This window comes from Podarcis melisellensis (genome assembly GCF_964234715.1).
Source record: "Podarcis melisellensis genome assembly, chromosome: 6".
Taxonomy (NCBI): Eukaryota; Metazoa; Chordata; class Lepidosauria; order Squamata; family Lacertidae; genus Podarcis; species Podarcis melisellensis.
Genome location: NC_138538.1, coordinates 88777701 through 88798328, shown reverse-complemented (window position 1 = coordinate 88798328; position 20628 = coordinate 88777701). Strand labels below are relative to the sequence as shown.

The 20628-nt window shown below is 44.7% G+C and overlaps 1 protein-coding gene across 4 annotated transcripts in view; it reads right to left on the bottom strand.

The window, feature by feature from the left end:
* Positions 1-20628, bottom strand: part of PRRX1 (paired related homeobox 1) — a 95235-nt gene that overhangs the window by 28373 nt on the left and 46234 nt on the right. For all 4 annotated transcript variants that reach the window (XM_081914957.1, XM_081914954.1, XM_081914956.1 and 1 more), the window contains exon 2: positions 92-267. In XM_081914957.1, coding sequence (XP_081771083.1) covers positions 92-267 — 176 coding nt within the window. The remainder of the gene's footprint in view (positions 1-91; positions 268-20628) is intronic.

Here is a 20628-nt window from a genome sequence, read left to right as displayed (position 1 = left end):
ATCTATGTTACCACAACTGTTCCTATAGCCTATCGCCATGATAAGCTATCTCTTGGGTCATGTGTGTTGCGATCAAGGCAAGATTCATTACCTGGACCCTGGCTTCAGTGAGGTTGACCCGGCGCGCAAGGTCTTCTCGTACAAAGGCATCCGGATAGTGTGTCCGCTCAAAAACTCTCTCCAAGGCCTGCAGCTGACTGCTGTTGAAGGTAGTTCGGTTCCTTCTCTGCTTTCTCTTCTTCTTCTCTTCAGAATTTAGCTGGTCACCTGGAAAAGCAGAGAGCAGAGGAGATGGTTATCCTGGGGGGGATTTTACAGGTCAAGAGGTCTGTCTTCATTGGGAGCAGATGGTTCATCATCCCTCTTAATTACTTTTATTTAAATACATTCGCCTGTGGCTTGAATAGAGACAACAGCTCTTTATTTCTCTACAGCCTTCTTTATCTGAAGAAGTGTGCATGCACACGAAAGCTCATACCAATAACTAACTTAACCAATCTCTAAGGTGCTACCGGAAGGAATTTTTTTATTATTATTATTTATTCTATTTAATTTTATTTTGACTACAGCAGACCAACACGGCTACCTACCTGTAACTTTCTCTACATTTGTTAAGTATCCTAGCATTGGGAAGACAATTGCATGTTGAATGGACACCGCAGCAATGTTTATGGCAATATTACAGGCTGGACTTTTTGCATTGCCCTCTAACCTCACTGCTTTCAATGTTCTGCCCCCACAACCTTGTATAGCTATTTCTACCAACTTGGGGCAACACATGTATCTCATGAAGCAGACTGTTCTCCACCCAGCTGCAGGGGAAGCCTCTCGGGCACCTGGGGTGGCACGAATCACCCATGGCACCCATAGGGACAGCCCATCCCTATGGGCACCGCGCGGCCCATCCCATCCACTGTCCGCCCACTGCCTCCCCCCCCCAGCTGTAGGGCGGCTGAGGCCCCACGGCGCACCCCATCTCTATGGGACCCGCATTTCCTGTCCTGTGGGCATCCCTATTGGCCCAGCAGCGATCTGCCCGGGGGGGGGTTGTCAACCCCCCCTCCTCAGGAATGACACCTTAGGTGGCCCGCCCCCTCCACACACCCCTTTCTCCACCACTGTCTCCACCAAAGCTAACGTCATTAAAAAATGGTTAGACTTCAAGGTACTGCAGAACTTTTTGCTCTCTGCTTTTTGCATGTTCCCTGACTGCAGCCAAGCTGGTGCCAAACGTCTTGGTCTGCTTTCCTTTGGACCACATCAGCCAGGCCAAGAATCTTGTCATCTGGGCAGCCCAGGATCTCCATACATATTGGCAAAACCTTTTGATGTTTTGCAACTTTCTGACTAGTTGCAGGACCTTAGCCAGACCTAGCAGAGTCAACGCAGAATCCACGGAAGCAATTGGCGACTTGGCTGCAGACAGGATAGATGAAGCAGGGACCAGGAACTTGTAGTTAGGTGTTTATTATATACAGTGGACTATTTACAGGTACAGAACACGGATATTTAGCTTACTCTCCTATACACGACTCACAACTCCTACACTGACACAGAACTCTGAACACTGAACTCCAAACACTGAACTAACACATTCCAGTTAGTAGGCCATTAATTATCACTCCCTTGAGAGAGCTTGACCAATCAGGGAGCTGTCTCCACGCCTCTGTTATCACCAGGCAGACTAACTCCTTCACATGACCTTCTGGCTGGCTGCCAAACCTTAATTGACTCTGTGTGAGTAGCTGCACGTACACAGTTTCCCAACAATACATACTGCCCAGGCTTGTGCCCCAGGGAGGTCACTTCAGTGCTACTAGCCCAATGGTTTGACTTCACCCTCAGAGGTGCACTCCACTGTCTTTTGAGATAGATGGATGCCAACAACTCAACAGGCCAGTAATGCAGCATACGATTTGGCTGATTTTTCAAGTCATTGTGTCAGCTTGAACCTTCTGTCGGCATGCAGAGGGCTGGGAGTCCAGCTGGCTAGCCCCGGCTGAGCCATGTCCTTCCAGCGGCCCTCTGCGAAGACCATCACCTCTGCTCCAACATAAATCAGCAACCTGGGCTTACTCAGTCAGGGCACACTATCAGCAGATCAAACTGCACCCACAGAATAGGCGTGAGGCTTATGGAAGGATACTACAACTACAGATTTATTAATCATAAATCAGGACAAAGAAACATGTCGTCTCTCTCTCATGTCATCTCAGAGAGAACAGCTAAAGCAAAAGCTATGCACACAACAGAAGTTCCCAGCATACTGTACTGGAATGTAAACAGACATGTGACGCATAACAATCCCATGTCTGTTCCTTAAGGTGGAACGGAATTCTCAACACCTTCCTTCCCACTCTGTTCCTTTTTTTCCCTCTGTCCATTCTCTCTTCCATGGCTAATTTCTCACCCATGACTGCATTGTAGATTTGCCCTTAGAAGTCATGAGGAATGCACTGAAAGCCAGATTTTATACTTTGAGCAACATCATTGCTACTTTCTCGGATACTCATGCTTTGTGTACTGTAGTCTGACATAAGGAACCAGGAACATTTATGACAGGGGAGAATGACTAGAGAGGGCAAGAATTAAGACACGTAAAGGTAGTGATACAAATATATATGTGATGCTCATTTAAGCAAGTGCCTTTGCTTCCCCACTTCCCATAGTTAATTTCTTATTCTGTTGAGATGCAGGTGGTGCTGTGGTCTAAACCACAAAGCCTAGGGCTTGCCGATCGGAAGGTCAGCTTTTCGAATCCCCATGACGGGGTGAGCTCCCGTTGCTCGGTCCCAGCTCCTGCCAACATAGCAGTTCAAAAGCACGCCAAAAAGTGCAAGTAGATAAATAGGTACCACTCCGGCGGGAAGGTAAACGGCGTTTCTGTGCGCTGCTCTGGTTTTGCCAGAAGCAGCTTAGTCATGCTGGCCACATGACCCGGAAGCTGTCTGCGGACCAACGCCAGTGTGGCGATCACACAGGGTCTCCTGACGTTTCACCGTCTATTGATCCCTGTGCCACCACTTTATTTATCGCTGCCACCACCCAGGCCCTACCTGGTACAATACCAAGTCCAGTCAGGGTTAAATTGGAACATAAGCTTCTGTTTATTTATTGCAGTTTAGCAATCGTGTGGTTTCATAAACGGTACTGGTCAATTACAATCATGGGGTGCCTATCCAGACCTATAACTTCCGCTACCTGCTCTCACTCACTAAACCACCTCTCAGATATTTACTTGTCTTCCTAGCTCTTAACTGTTCCTGACTCAGCTTATTTCGCTACACTAACTCACCCTACCCACAGACTCTATCCCAATTCATTCCCACTCCAACCAACCACCCAACTCCCAACAAACTCTTCCCTTTGCCCCTCCCAGAGCTGGTTTTATAGTCCCTCTGACCCCACCCCCCTGGGTTCTGATTGGGTAACCTGTTTAACTATTTCACCTCCAGCCCTCTCATATGTTAACGTCACAGCTGGCTCCCTCAGCCTGTAAAGCGAGATGAGTGCTGCAACCCCAGAGTCCTTTGCGACTGAACCTAACGTTCAGGGGTCCTTTACCTTTGAAAGAAAAAAAAAGGCTCTCTGATACAGACACCAGCTGATCTCAGTGGGAAAGCAGAACTCCATTGCTCATTCATTCTTCTGTTTGCCAGTCAACTGAGAGCAGATATCAAAGCAGGTCGTTGTGGGTTATCAGTCTCAAATAGCATTTTCTGGCTCATAGCCATACTGTACATCTTGCTCTAACACCTGGGAATTTTGATGCATGGAACATGTGAAATATAAAGGTAACTGGTTCTTTCTTGTTCAGTACTGTGTACTCAGACTGGTGGTGACTTTCCTTCCCAGTCTTATCATGCAAGATAATATCATGGAAAATATGGGTTCAATCCAAGGCTTTTGACTTGGAAAGTTTCCTAACCAATGCAAATACAGTGGTACCTCTGGTTAAGAGCTTAATTCGTTCCAGAGGTCCGTTCTTAACCTGAAACTGTTTGTAACCTGAGGTACCACTTTAGCTAGTGGGGCCTGCTGCCGCCGCACAATTTCTGTTCTCATCCTGAAGCAAAGTTCTTAACACAAGGTACTATTTCTTGGTTAGTGGAGTCTGTAACCTGAAGCGTCTGTAACCTGAGGCACCACTGTACTAGCTTCAGAGGAAGAATTTTCTTCAGGACCAAAGCAGAGGAGGAAAGGGTTAAATTTATTCTCCATGCCTGTTCTCATCCTGCTATCAGCCACCCAACCAGATCCTGCCACTGATGAAATTTGCAGTTTTTAAAAAACAAAACAAAAAAGAACACCTGCATGTTAAATGCAAAGATGCAGATTTGGTGTCATGTCTAGTTTGGTCTTGAATCATACTCTGTAAGTCTCAGGTTGTCTTTTGCTGAATTGAGTTTTCAAATTCTTCCTAAGAGGAAGACAGCAGAGGGATGAAAATAAATTTTAAAAACACAGAGAATGCCTGCCTTGGAAGAGCCGCCAAAATTCTCCAGCTGTTAATAAGCTTTGGGTTTTTTAAAAAAAAATAATTAAAATCAACTGCAGCTTCTGGGGAAAGTATCATGTTAAAAAGGCACAGATCCCTGAACTGATCAAAGCCTTATGCGACTGAAAGAAATTACTAAGAAGCAGAATATAGTCAATTGGCCCCACATTTGCTAGCAGAGAGGTGTCTCATCTATTAGGCAAATGGGACATTTGTCCTTGGCATCTGTTTCATACCCGCAAGTCAAATCCAAGTTTCAAACTGCAGAGACATGTTCTGCAAGCTGCTAAATAAAATACGAAAATTATACAGTTCATGCAAGTGTTTGGTCTTTTAATCTAATAAAACTACCACAGTTGATTTTTCCAGACCTTTTTTTTTACTTTCATCGTCAACATTGCTGGAGTGAATGGAAGTGTTTGAAAATCGTTTGGGTGGCTTTCCTTTCCTTTCCTGCTAGAATTTTTCACATGGATACTCTCTCTGGGAGGGGAACAGCTCTAAGGGAGAAAGTTTGACTAGGAAGGCAAGCAACTAGGCACATTATGTAAGCCAGCTGTTTGTTTCCCTATACATCTGACACTGGGATGCGGGTGGCGCTGTGGGTTAAACCACAGAGCCTAGGACTTGCCGATCAGAAGGTTGGCGGTTCAAATCCCCGCGACGGGGTGAGCTCCCGTTGCTCGGTCCCTGCTCCACCAACCTAGCAGTTCAAAAGGACATCAAAGTGCAAGTAGATAAATAGGTACCACTCTGGCGGGAAGGTAAACGGTGTTTCCATGCGCTGCTCTGGTTCGCCAGAAGCGGCTTAGTCCTGCTGGCCACATGACCCGGAAGCTGTACGCCGGCTCCCTTGGCCAATAAAGCGAGATGAGCACCGCAACCCCAAAGTCGGCCATGACTGGACCTAATGGTCAGGGGTCCCTTTACCTTTACCTTACATCTGACACTGCCTATGCCGCTCAGCTCCACTGGACAGTAAACCCGCTCAGCTAGAATAACTGGAAGAAATATATGAACTATTTGAAGAGCAACTGTAATCAACCAATTATACTAGTAGGACTACAAGAAGTTTTGTAAGGAGAAATATATGAAATTTTGCAAGGTAGAGAAAGAATAGAGATATTAGTTATGAGACTTAAAGGTAATAGTGAAAGTAAGAAATGTATATTAAGTGAATAGATTGGAAAATTTTCAGATGTGGTTGATGGAAGTCAAAAAAATGTATGAGATGTAACAGTATGTTGAACTATTGTTGAAAATGATATGTTAAAAAAACTAATATAAATTTATATTTTAAAAAAAGAATAATTTCATTGAATTGGTGGCTTTCACATTCTAAGGGACTTACCGTAAATCTGACCACCACACAACCTTACCACTTCCTAAGACAGGCCTACAAACCTTTGATAGATCTTCTCATTCACCCCCCATTCCCACCACCGCTGTGACCCAGACACATATTTATTTGCAGTTTTCTTAAACTTTGATTGGATTTTATTTTATTTTGAAAATTATCATTTAAAGATTTGACTTTATCAGGTAGGGCAGAGTGTGACTTGCGAGATGGGAGGTGTTATGTACTGAAGTTCTCACCCTGGGCCAGCAGGGGGATACTGTAGATAGTTTTTTTACTCAGGTCCACATATGCAAATAAGTGACGTTCAGGGATTGGATAGTTAGAGAAAGTTGTTACAGTTACGTTGTACTGGAGCTCTATATAAGCAGGCTGGCTAAACCCTTCAGTTCAGTTCAGTTCTGTTCTGGCCTGTGAATAAACAAGAGCTGTTTGAAGAATCACTGTGTCGTCTGATATGTTCACCCACAACTTAACAGGAGGAAAAATACAGAAAATGGTTGAGAATATTGGAACACTTCCAGCTAAGTGTAACAGAACCTTTTGACCTTGCTAAAACTTGCCTGGCACCATAACCAGCGAAGAGGGTAATAAAGATTATCCCAGGAAAAATTATACAGGTATCCTGAAGGTGGGGAGTGATGTAGCAGTTCAAGGATTGATTTATTGATGAGTCTAACTTCCAAATCAAGGGTGGGAAAACTTCATTTCTGAACTACAAGTTCCATCATCTCTGGCCATTGGCCATGCCTGCTGGGGCTGATGGGAGTTGTAGTTCAACAACATCGAAAAGGCCAAAGGCTCCCCACAAACCTGCACTAGAACAGGCTCTGCTGGAACTTCTGGTTTCCTCTGGTGATGCTATTTGAGTTGTATATTTTGTCGGAAGCACTGACATTCATTTTTCTTGCTGTCAGTTTAGGATATTTTTTCACGGATTAGGAACAGTGATCATATGCATATACAGTCATATCTCTTGTTACGTTCGGTTCAGGTTACATCTTTTCAAGTTGAGTCCCGCGGCAACCCGGAAGTAACGGAATGGGTTACTTCCGGGTTTTGCCACTCGCGCATGCGCAGACGCTCAGAATGATGTCACACACATGCGCAGAAGCGGTGAATCGCAACCCACGCATGCGCAGATGCACAGACGCGGGTTGCTTTCTGCTCATGATGTGAACAGGGCTCTGGGACGGATCCCGTTCGCAACCAGAGGTACCACTGTAATTTGCTCTGAAAAAAATCTCAAGTATATTTTTTCACAAGATTAACTTTTTTAAAAGTTCTATCAGAAAAAGGGAGGCGGAGATGGGTGCATCTTTCAAAATGGCGTGAATGTTGGGGGAGCAGTGGATGGTTTGTTTTTGTGGATACAGATGTTGCTCTTTCCCAACTTACGGAATACAGTGGTACCTCAGGTTACAAACGCTTCGGGTTACAAACACTTTGGGTTACAAACTCCGCTAACCTGGAAGTAGTACATCGGTTTGAGAACTTTGCCCCAGATTGAGAATGGAAATTGTGTGCCATTAGCAAAAGCACGCTTCAGATTAAGAACAGTTTGGGGTTAAGAACGGACCTCCAGAACAAATTAAGTTTGTAACCCGAGGCACCACTGAATGCAGAAATGGCTAAACTTACTGGGAAAAGAAGAAATCAAGATAACAAGCTTTTTATAAAAGAATAGCAATGGTTCATGGAGTATTTACAAATAATCTGTAAGCAGATAAGAACATTGGCAGGATTATTGTAATAACCTGCGGTTTTATAAGAGTATATATTTAAAGTAGATGAATAAATGAGCAAATTAAGTTAACTTGGATATGTAGAAAACATTAAAAATAAATTTAAGGAACCGCAGAAAGAGGGGGAAGGAAGTCGAGCTTTAAAATGTTAAAATGATTGTAAAATTATTGAAATGTATTAAACTGAAAATCATAAATAGAAAATAAAAAGGACATTGCTCTTTCCCTGTAAAATCCCCCCCAGCAGTTGTTACAAAATGAATGTGCTTCCTTTGCCCCAGGAAATGGGGGGGAAAGACTCTGTAACTACTAGAAACAGCTAGTTATAAACCTAGTTGTGCTTTGTATGTTCCTTGATCATTATAATGCAATTTCCCTGTTTTCCAAAATCTTGCACGCTTTATTCAGGTTGCAACAAAGTCATTTGTATCATTTAGGCTGATATCGATCTATTCAGTATCTCTGCTTTTTCTAAACTCAACATCAGCTTTTTTGATAGCCATATTGATTCGTCCTCCAGATTTTTTCGCCTCCGAGTAATGGGTTATGTCTTTAGCACTTGGATTTTTTGTTCTCCAGGCATCATATAAATTAAAATTCTCAATTAAGTGGAAAAAGGCAAGTGGTAATCTACCTGAACTCAACATTTTGTCTCTTTGCGTTGTGTCCATTTCTATCGATGTCACCCCATTAAAATCTCCCATAATTACTATATTTTCATCCACATTATCCCATAATCTCTCTTCCAATTTTCTAAAAAATTCATCTTTTTTACTATTCGGAGCATATATTCCCACCACTATGATTTTCCCTTCTTTTGTTTGTATTTCTACTCCAAGTACTCTACCTTCATCATCTTGGAATAACATTTGAGATTTCAACACTGTATTTACATAGTTGACCACGCCCCTCTTTCTTTCTGCTATATATTCCTGTCCTAGTCTCAAATTTTTTAACACCCTTACATGTGTTTTGGATATATGTGTTTCTTGTATACATATGACATCCCATTTTTTCTTCTTTAATATACATTCTAACTTAGGCTGATTTGGGCAAATGAGGTTTGGTTCACAGGCAGTGATAGAGAGACAGATGGAGAGACTAGCGAGTGCATGGAACATGCCACCATGGGCATCTAAGGGCTGTTCACAAAGCCCCATTGTGGCATCCCATATGTTAACTACAGCTGCTTACTTCTGCTGGCCCTGTAGATCACTCTGCACCAGATGATCCACATGGCTGATCCCACATCACAGGACTGAACACGGTGCCCCTGCTTCCAGAAGAATGCCCTTGATTTACTGGCTGTTTTAACGCTAGGGCAAGCTGCTGTGACAGAGATATGATAAAAGCAGCAATATGAGAGCGGAGTGGGGATGAACTGAGAGGAATCTGGCAGTCGGTCATGGTCAAAGTCCAGATGTGCAACGCTGTGCCTGAAAAGATTCACTCACAAACTACAGAAAGATCTGTTAAATTCCTTCACCCAGCGCGTTTCCTCCCATAGCTTCCTCCTTTGCGGCAATTGTTGTGGTCGTCACAATTTTCCAAGGGCAGCATCCCATTCCTATTAAAGCCATTATAAAACGTGAAGTATAGAGCATATAAAGAATTCTGGCAAATACCGCACAGATGATTTTACAATCTGCAAGATACGCGCAAATAAATTATGACATTCTGGGAACACGGTGACCTCATAACCCAGAAGGAAATCTCTGTAGAAAAGCAAGGCTTAAGATGTAGGATGGAAGCAAAATCGAGGGACACATAATGCTAATCAAGCTTCGGCTGGGGGGTAGGGGTGGGGGTCAACCACGTCAAGTCATAATTTCAGATCATAATGGGTGGAAATGATTAATTGCCAAGTAAAATTCTCCAGCTGAGCTGCCAACTTTTTTCTGGCAGGGCTCCTGTGCTTTTAATAGCTACAAGACTGACAGTAACTGGAACAGGTCCCTATATTCAGGTTTTGGTAATATGTACATTTATTTAATCAATCAGTTAACTGATTAATTAGTTAAAAGGCTTCAAAATCTTAAGATGAGAGCCCTGTCTTGTATATAGGTTTTCTATCCAGTCATCTTATGACAGGTACTACCAGATTTTGCGGCTAAACCTGACAGGCGCAAGACTAAATTAGTTCATGGAAACCAAAATGCTTGTTTACAAAGCTATTGTACTACCAAGCTTACTATATGCTTGTGAAACATGGACCACTTAGAAATGCCACCTCCAACCCCTTGAAAGATTCCATCAATGGTGTCTCCAAAAAGTTTTACACATCGCTTGGGAAGACAGGCAACATCAACTTCATTGGAACATTCTTCAACATCAACTTCATTGGACTGGTCATGTTGTGCGGATGCCTGATGATCGTCTTCCAAAGCAACTACTCTACCCTGAACTTAAAATTGGAAAACGTAATGCTGGTGGTCAACAAAAGAGGTTTAAAGACTGTCTCAAGGCAAATCTTTAAAAATGTAGTCTAAACACTGACAACTGGGAAACGTTGGCCTGCTCCAATTGGAGAACAGCCTTTACCAAAGGTGTCATGGGCTTTGAAGACACTCAAACTCAGGACGCAAGGGAGAAGCGTGCTAAGAGGAAGGCATGCTTGGCAAATCCACACTGTGATCAACTCCCACCCGGAAGCCAATGTCCCCACTGTGGAAGGACGTGTGGATCCAGAATTGGCCTCCACAGTCACTTATGGACTCCTTGCTAAAACTGTGTTTATAGAAGACAATCTTACTCGGCTACAAGTGATCGCCAAAGAAGAAGAAGAAATGCCTTTGGTCATTTCATCCTAGATCTGCTTTTGGGATGTTCCCTTATTACTTAAACCTGGGTTAACTGGAGCTGGAAATTCATTTTGACTTGTTTTGTAGGAACTACCAGAAACTTGCATGTGTCATACAGAAAGCAGTCTTTGGAATGCCATTGCCAGCTGGATTCGCAGATAAACAAAAACAAAATCTCATTTTAATAAAGATTCCATCTGTATGTCATTCAAATGCTCAGTTCACAAATGCAAGAATGTTTGGCTACAGATCACCTTCCTTGCCAGCTCTGCAAATAGCCAGGAAGAGAGCAGCAATGCTGTAATTCACCAGCACTGATTGGGTGTTACAGGGTAATGAAAGACATAAATACGAGCTGGAGCAAAGGGTCAGGCCACCAAAGGCAACACTCTTATTATATAAAAGAACAGAAATGAATCTTATTTGCTTAAATGAGGCAGGTTCCCAGGATAATACCAAGATCTTGTTGGAAGCGTAAGCGGATTTTCATTTAGAAAGTGAGCTCTGAACCACTAATATGCTTTATGGGTCCCTTTGGCAAAATCTGTCTTGACTAGGACTCAAGAAATGAAGGCACGAGATCCAATAACAACAGAACCTGAGACTGCTTATTGCATTCCAGGCTCCATTAGTCTTTCAATGCAGACAAGCAGCTCAACACATTCCACGGATGAAGAATAAAGACTCTTTCATCTCGTGCTGGTATGGTGGATCTCTTTGGTTTCTTTGAAATTAGAGCGTTCAGGGCAAAATCTTATTTGTTGCTTTCCTGCAACTTAATGGCCTTGACATTTTCAGATAAATAGTTCCGAAACTCGATGGAGACCGTTCTGCCCTTTGCTGCCAAGGTCTCCTGTTCCCCTCTCCCACATCTGCAGATCTGGAGTCAAGGACACTTGGAAATCGTTTGACTAGTCCCAAAATAGCTCTCTGAAATTGGTATGGTGAATGAGATATGCGAAGATTATTAGCCTGGTCTCAATGGGTATGACCAGTGCTTTTTTTCTGGGGGGACGAGGGGGACACAAACCCCTAAACATTTTGTGAATCTTTGCACTGTCGTACCTTGCATATCAAACACCCTGGAACTCGGACGTTTTGGCTCCCAGACACCGCAAACCCAGAAGTGATTGTTCTGGTTTGCAAACGTTCTTTTGGAACCTGAGCATCCGTGGCCTCTGACTGGCTGCAGGAGTTTCCTGCAGCCAATCAGAAGCCGCAGTTTGGTTTCCAAACGTTTTGGAAGTCAAACGGACTTTCGGAACGGAGTCCGTTTGACTTCCAAGGTACGACTGTACTTTTGTCCATTTGCTATATTTATTTTCCCCGATTTGAACTATAAAATTGTGGTTTTCTTGAGTCAAAATGAGAGTACCCCTAAACATTTTTTAGGGGGGAAAAGCACTGGATATGACTACACCTAAGGCTGCAATCCCCGTGACGGTAAACAGCGTTTCCGTGCGCTGCTCTGGTTCACCAGAAGCGGCTTAGTCATGTTGGCCACATGACCCGGAAGCTGTACACCGGCTCCCTCAGCCAATAAAGCGAGATGAGTGCCGCAACCCCAGAGTCGGCCACGACTGGACCTAATGGTCAGGGGTCCCTTTCCCTTTAAGGCTGCAATCTTACATACATTTCAGTACACTAACTCAGACATAATAAGCCCCACGGAACTGGACGGGCTTCCTTCTGAAGAAAATCACTCAGCTTTATCAGCTGGCACTTGGAGGGGAAACTTACAATATAGGTCATGACCTGGAAGACCAGGGTTCCAATCCCCACTTGACCCTGAAGCTCATTGGGTGACCTTGGGCTAGTCCCTCACTCTCATCTTAACCTACCTCACAGGGTGGTTGTGGTGATTAAGAGAGGAGGGGGTCGAACCATGCAAACCACCTTGAGCTCCATGGAGAAAAATGAGGGAAATAAATGCAATCAATCAATCAATCAATCAATCACATTGAGGAAAGGTGAAAGTCACGTGGCAGTTGGTAAAGGGGTGATTCAGAGACCTCAATATTGATCAAATACTGAGTGAATTTGGAAAGTGTTAATTCCAGAAAGAAAGAAAAACACAGAGAAATGATATGTGTAGATATGAAAATTAATCATGTCAGCTAGTGGTGAAAGCCAAGCCAAACCTGAACATGAAGTCCTCCACAGATATGAAAGCCGTTTTTCTCTCAGAGGCAGGAATTAATGACAGTCCAAGGTCAAGACCACAACTAATCCTGGATTATTTGAGTCAAATGTTAAGGTTGCCCCTGGCCGTCACTGCCACCACCAACACACCAAGATAGTGGTTGGTCCAGTGGTTGTAGACTGAGCAGATCAATTGGCAAGTGAGGCTATCAGAATACAGTGGTACCTCAGGTTAAGAACTTAATTCGTTCTGGAGGTCCGTTCTTAACCTGAAACTGTTATTAACCTGAAGCACCACTTTAGCTAATGGGGCCTCCTGCTGCCGCCGTCGTGTGATTTCTGTTCTCATCCTGAAGCAAAGTTCTTAACCCGAGGTACTATTTCTGGGTTAGCGGAGTCTGTAACCTGAAGCATCTGTAACCTGAAGCGTCTGTAACCTGAGGTACCACTGTATACCACAACCATTGGTTTATTGATGTGTGTGCCAGCAAGTAAGTTCTGCACCCAAAACCATGTGTGCACTAATTTTGGGAAAGGCAGGTTGGGGCTGCCACGTGGAGTGTATCAGCTTAGCCCCACAGAGCCGTGGCATTGTTTGGGTTCCCATCAACACATGCGCTCCCACTTACACACGTGTCAAAAATGGCGCTGAAAAGGGGGCAGGGCAAAATGGTGCAGGGGCAGAACAGGCAAATCCTCACTTGCGCATGTCCTTTACTGGAAGTCCAGGGTAAGTGGTTTCCACAGGGGAGCCGCAGAAAGAATGTGGTTGGTTAAGGGAGCTGTGGACTCGGAAAAGTTGAAAACCACTGGGAGAGAGCACAGCAACTGCTTTGTCCAAATAACATGGCACATTATTGTGGCGCGGCAAACATTCATTACTCCAGCATTGCAATCAAAGAAGTTCTGTACAGATGAGTAAGACTGGAGTGAAACTTAACATCTTTTTGAAGTCAATGTAATTCCTTGGGAGTAAGCAAACAGAGGCTTTGCAAAGCACTTTCTCTGGAATGTTACCCCAGAGATGGAAACTTTAACCCATCATGAACAACAAATGGATTTCACATTTAGCTAATACACTCACATCTCACATCTCTTAACCTTTTGGTATGACGAATATTTGGAACGTATTGTTCCTGGGTTCCTGCCAGAAATCTAATGACCATCTTGAGATTCTAAATCTCAAGGATGAGTAATATAGCCCTGTACACGTTTCCAAAGACTGCTGTTTAAAACATAATTCCCTGTAGAAAAATAGATGGAGTAATTATTATTTGTATTAATTTAATTTGTATGTTTCATTTATTTCATAGATTTATATGCTCCCCTTCAGTGTGACTATTTCCAGAATGGCTCGTAATATTAGTACTGTTGAGAAGGGTCTGTGCTTTATCTATGCAATTCCACAAACAACTGAGGAATAATTTCAGAGTAAAAAGTGGGGGCATCAACCAGTCAAAGCAAAACACATTCTAAGTCCCATTAATTTCAATAGCACAAGTTGGCATGCACTCATCTCTTCCTCTGGAATTTGTGGCACTTAAAAGTTGGATAGTGCTCTCTTTGAAATAACTGCATGTTGACACCTTGCAGAAGGGCCAAACATCACCACAGATTGTGAGGATTAAGAAACTGGCATTGAATTTATATCTGCTTTCCATCTACCATTTCCACACAAGGGCTTCAAGCTATTGCACTCTACGTGCAGATCTCCCTCCCTGTCTGAGTGATCTATACCATTTAAAAAATTAAAAAATCAACCTTTGGTGACCAATTCATTAGTAAAAGCAATCGTCTTCTAATCTGTTCCCTGGATATCTTTCCATTGAATCATATATACCGTATGATTTTCGCCCCATAGGATGCACTTTTTCCCCTCCAAAAATGAAGAGGAAATGTGTGTGCGCCCTATGGGGCGAAAGTAGGCTTTCGCTGAAGCCTGGAGAGCGAGAGGGGTCGGTGCGCACAGACCCCTCTCGCTCTCCAGGCTTCGCGCAGCTCTCCGCAAGGCACAGGAGAGTTGCCTGTTCTGGGGGCTGGGGCTGGGGCTTCCCCCGCCCCAGCCCCGTGCCTGGGGGGGGGAATAATTTTCCCCCCTTTATTTCCCCCCCAAAAAACTAGGTGTGCCTTATGGGACGGTGCGTCCTATAGGGCGAAAAATACGGTATACTGCAGTATTGTGTGGGTTTTTTATGCCTGTGTATTGCCTTTTCTGTGGAAGAATAAAAGCATTAGCCCTGATAAGAGAGCTGGTAGCTTGAGAACAGGGACATGGGTGGCGCTGTGGGTTAAACCACAGAGCCTAGGACTTGCTGATCAGAAGGTCGGCGGTTCAAATCCCCGCGACGGGGTGAGCTCCCGTTGCTTGTTCCCTGCTCCTGCCAACCTAGCAGTTCAAAAGCACGTCAAAGTGCAAGTAGATAAATAGGTACCGCTCCGGCGGGAAGGTAAACAGCGTTTCCGTGCGCTGCTCTGGTTTGCCAGAAGTGGCTTAGTCATGCTGGCCACATGACCCGGAAGCTGTACGCCGGCTCCCTCGGCCAATAAAGCGAGATGAGCGCCGCAACCCCAGAGTCAGCCACGACTGGAACTAATGGTCAGGGGTCCCTTTAGCTTTAGCTTGAGAACTGAGAAATAAATGAGGGGAGATGATGAAACTCATCGCTCCTTATTGCAACAGTTTCTCCTAGCTTACCATACAATTCAGAGGGAATGAGGGGAGAAAAGATTTTTCAGTGTGCTGGAGTCAGGGAGCACATGTTATTCTTAAAGGAAAAATGTAGTTAAAAAAAGAAAATGGGGTCTATAAAATTCTGATGGGAACCACTAATTGCAGGGGTTGGGGTGGAGAGATGTAATATTATTGCAGAAAGGAGACCTGGAAGAATAAGGACAGAATAAAGAGATCACTTTGAGACTAACTGCAAGTCCACACTATACATTTAAAACATATTCTATATACAGTGGTATCTCGGATTAAGAACTTATTTCGTTCCAGAGGTCAGTTCTTAACCTGTTCTTAACCCGAGGTACTATTTCTGGGTTAGTGGAGTCTGTAACCTGAAGCGTATGTAACCTGAAGCATCTGTAGCCCGAGGTACCACTGTACATTTAAAATGCATTACATCCCCCAAAGCATCCTGGGAACTGTAATTCCCCCTCACAAAACTACCATTTCCAGCAGCCTTAGCAAACTACAGTTGCCACCACCGTTCGGGCAAAGTTGTGTAATCCAAATGGGCATCATGAATCGTCTGGGTCTACTCCTGAGTGGGTCAAGGGATGAGACCAGCCGTGCCTGGTGCCTCTGGGGCAAGGCTGGCCCAATACATTTTGGCACCAGGGCAAACCACAAAATGGCGCCCCTCTCTGCCAGGGAAGAAGAGGTGAGTGAATCTCTACATTGGGAATGAGGGCGGAATAAAGATCTACCATATATCAGGAACAAGGATGTGGAGGAAAGCAGTGACTCCTATTCACCAGGAGGCCACTGTAGAGGTGGCATTGAGGGGGGAGCTACAGCAGATCCACCTTCCAAGGAGTGAGCCTCAGCAGCTCATGTGGATCCTGCCACCCAAGGCAGTTGCCTCACCTCGCCTCATGGGTGGGCCGGCCCTGCCTTGGGGAAAACATGAGGGACCTTGCAGAGGCAGGAGAGAAAAGCAAAATATTTCCAGCCCAAGCAGTCACATTTCCGACTCCTTGTTTTCATAGTTTACTCCTTTCCCTGGATTGCCCTGAGGAGGAGACTGAAAACCCAAAACTTCTATTCACACATCCCAAGGCCTGGCAGCCCCAGTCCCCTGCTCTGTGCCCACTGGGATGTAGCCCATCCTTCTGCACCAAAATATCTGCAATACTGGAAGTAGTGGCAGCAGTAGGGAGAACAGAACTGGATGGTACTTGGGGTGTATCTTGTTGGTATCAGGACAGTTCCCTTCTCTGACGTACAAGCACAACAAAAGTATAAATCTGTGATGAAAATGTCAAGCTGCTTTCCTCTCAGATTCATGAGTATCCTGGGTTTCCTTGTTTACTCAACTAGCTGGGAACGTCCATCAAACTTATCCCCATACTCTCGTATTCCCATGGTCAAGAACACAGAGGTCCAGATTCTGGCTGAAACAATAACCGATATTGTCAATTGAAACTTGTTGCAATCCCAATTCTCTCTCTCTCTCTTAATTCTCTTCCTTCTCATGTTGTTTTTAGCTAAGGGTTTCAAAGTCATAAAACGAAATTACTCTTGTCTACATATTCCTGTCTCCTGCCAACCTAGCAGTTCAAAAGCACATCAAAGTGCAAGTAGATAAATAGGTACCACTCCGGCGGGACGGTAAACGGCATTTCCGTGCGCTGCTCTGGTTCGCCAGAAGTGGCTTAGTCATGCTGGCCACATGACCCAGAAGCTGTACGTCGGCTCCCTCGGCCAATAAAGCGAGATGAACGCCGCAACCCCCAGAGTTGTCCGCAAGTGGACCTAATGGTCAGGGGTCCCTTTCGCTTTACTTTACATATTCCTGTAGCAGATTTCTAAACTTAAGGGGGAAAACATATGGACCTGTTGAATTGCCAAGTGTCGTGGTTAACCTAGAACAAGAAAACCGAACTTTTTTGCCCTAAGTTCATGTACCACACTGGCACCAGATCAAGATGATACTGGGCCTAGAAATTAAAAGAAAGGGTTTCCAGTTATTGCCTAAAATTAAAAGTATTGTTTTGAAAGGAAAGATATTAGAGGATGAATAGGGAAAGGACTTCTTGTGTAACAGCTCACTCACACACCGGAAAACAGTACAAATATAGATGCTTTTGCATAATAATTTATGCCCTCCCAATATAGATCTCCCTACGCAGTGGCGTAGCGTGGGGGGTGCAGGGGGGGCCGGCCGCACCGGGCGCAACATCTGGGGGGGCGCGCTCGCACTTGCAGCTCTCTGCCCCTACCTGGCTCACTCACTCTCTCTCTCTCACTGCAGTGCTGGCTGTGCGAATCTGATCCGAGCCGCCGGGTCGCCGCCCACTGTGGAGGGGGTGGGTGCCAGGCGTGCAGTGCGGAGAGAGAGCGAGGGACTATCTGGGGGAGGGACAGTGCAGCGGCCGCCCAGCGCAGCGCTGAGTGCGGGAGAGAACCACACCAGGCCAGCCCAGGCAGCAGCAAGAAGAAGCTGGCAGCGGCGGCAGGTTAGGGGTTAGGGGGCGCAAATTACTTGCCTTGCCCTGGGTTAGGGGGCGCAAATTACTTGCCTTGCCCTGGGTTAGGGGGCGCAAATTACTTGCCTTGCCCCGGGTTAGGGGGTGCAAATGACTTGCCTTGCCCCCGGTGCTGACAACCCACGCTACGCCACTGTCCCTACGTTTGCGTGAGGAAAATTCCTTACTGGTGCATCTTGTGTTCTTTTCTACTGGGACAGCTCAGAGAGACTATTTGGGCAGGACACCTTAAAGCAAAACAACACACCTTGTGAAATTCTAAGAAAGTTTTTGAAACATGTCTTGGCCTAGTACAGGGGTAGGCAAACGAAGGCCCGGGGGCCGGATGTGGCCCAATCGCCTTCTCTATCCGGCCTGCGGACGGTCCAGGAATCAGTGTGTTTTTATATGAGTAGAATGTGTCCTTTTATTTAAAACGCATCTCTGGGTTATTTGTGGGGCATAGGAATTTGTTCATATTTTTTTTCAAAATATAGTCCAGCCCCCCACAAGTTCTGAGGGACAGTGGACCGGCCCCCTGCTGAAAAAGTTTGCTGACCCCTGGCCTAGTGCAACCATCTCTAATGCGGTTTTGCCCTTGTTCTCTGCTCTCATACTGTATCTTGTTATTACGGTACATAAATATTGTTTGATATTAGCTTTTTAAATAAATTAGTTGATAACCTAGCCGGGGTGCCTTGAATAAAATATTGGCGGGCAGATAAGCCCTGCCCTGCATAATTGATCACATGACAATGTGATCAATTGATAGGCAATGTGTACACCGTTTGAATGGCAATGCCCATCAACTTTGGCAAGGCCTGGCCCTCTCAAATATTTTATTGGGGGGAATGGACCTCAGCCCCCAGAAGTTGGCTTCTATGTAACCTAGAGTTATCAAAATACTGGGGATAGGAAGCATTTTTCAGAGGAATGGCACTGTGACAAAGCAAAAATGTGATATGCTGTATCTGTTGCTGTTCTTATCCTAAACTTTTATGGTCATTTTACAGCTGTGTTGCAGAAACAAAACAAATAAGTGTGGATATATTCTTTACCCTTGTGAGACTATCAATTCCTGCACAATAATGGCAGATGTGTCTATAAATAGGAAATTGTTGTGGGGGGTGGGGATCTAACACATGTAGAGCTTTTTAGTTTTTTTAAAAAAATCAGATGGCAATGGGATAAACATGTACAAAATGCCACATGGAGTGGCAATGGTTTCTGGCTCTGCTGGCTTTTAAGGGAGCTATTAGATAAGCCTATCATTGGTTACTGGACATGACAGTCAATAATAATAATAATAATAATAATAATAATAATAATAATAATATAATAATAATAATAATAATAATAATAATAATAATAATAATAATAATATTTATACCCCACCCATCTGGCTGGGCTACCCCAGCCACTCTGGGTGGCTTCCAACAAAATATTAAAATACCGTAATACATCAAACATTAAAAGCTTCCCTAAACAGGGCTGCCTAGTTGTTGTTCTCTTTGGTGGAGGGCATTCCAAAGGCCGGGTGCCACTACCAAGAAGGCCCTCTGCCTGGTTCCCTGTAACTTGGTTTCTCACAGTGAGGGAATCTCCAGAAGGCCCTTGGAGCTGGACCTCAGTGTCTGGGCAGAACGATGGGGGTGGAGATGCTCCTTCAGGTATACTGGGCCGAGGCTTTTTAGGGCTTTAAAGGTCAGCACCAACAATTTGAATTGTGCCCGGAAACGTACTGGGAGCCAATGTAGGTCTTTCAAGACTGGTGTTATGTGGTCTTGGTGGCTGCTCCCAGTCACCAGTCTAGCTGCCGCATTCTGGATTAGTTGTAGTTTCCGGGTCACCTTCAAAGGTAGCCCCACGTAGAGCGCATTGCAGTAGTGCAAGTCAAGCAGACCCTCAATGTTCAGAGTCAATATAGCACTGAATGCCCGGTGCTGAGTGCAAACAACAGCTTGGCTTCTTATTCTCCTTACAGACTTCCTGCAAGCATCCAACTGGTTTACCTCACCTGGGCTGGTTCACTCCAGCAGAGATCTCTCTATGGGCCACATCGTGTGCGCACCTGCAATTTCCGGCATCTGCGCAGACACCCTGGAAATGAGTCCCCGTGCCACGCTGTGCCAGTTTAGCGCAGTGCACTGGGACTCGCCAAGCGGGTAGCTTGGTTCGGGGGTGGCTCCTGGGCCGGTTAAATGACCCCCGTGGACCGCTTGTGGCCCATGGGCCTTAGGTTGCTTACCCCTGGACTAGATGGACCTTGGGTCTAACCTGACCCTGCTGCTCTTACAGTCTGTAATAGCCAGATGTTGCTTACACTCTCCCTGTGAAAAATGTATCATTTTCAATAGTTTGTGACATAGATCAGGACAGAAAGCGAGATGTTTCAAATGCCTTAAAGCCAATTTAAGACAGCCCTTCTAATAGGTTTGTAAAACACAGCTCATTAAATGTTTGCAGGGGGAATGAAAACAGGAAAGATTTTTCCACCCTGAAAAGAATGTCGAAGAAAAGGCCCTTTTCAGTGAACTTGGCAGGCAACTTGGAGACATTTATCTTCCCTGCCGAATGCTTTCTGTCACTCAGCCTGTAACTAACAATATGCTGACAACTGCACCACAGACTTACTTTGTATTTTATTTGGCATGGAGGGATTATTCCTTAGCACCAAGTACTTGCAACTGGCATTGGTTAAATGAGGAATTACAGCCTTTCAAAAGCTCTGCGTATTATTGGCAGCAAATTTGCCTTTGACTTCAAAAAATGGTATTATGTACCTTCACACACTCATAAGCTATAATGTGTTTGGCATCAGGCAGTTAATTTAGGACGGAAAATTGAATGTCTCATGGTTAGTCTCTCCTCCAGAGAGATTTTAATTTGTTA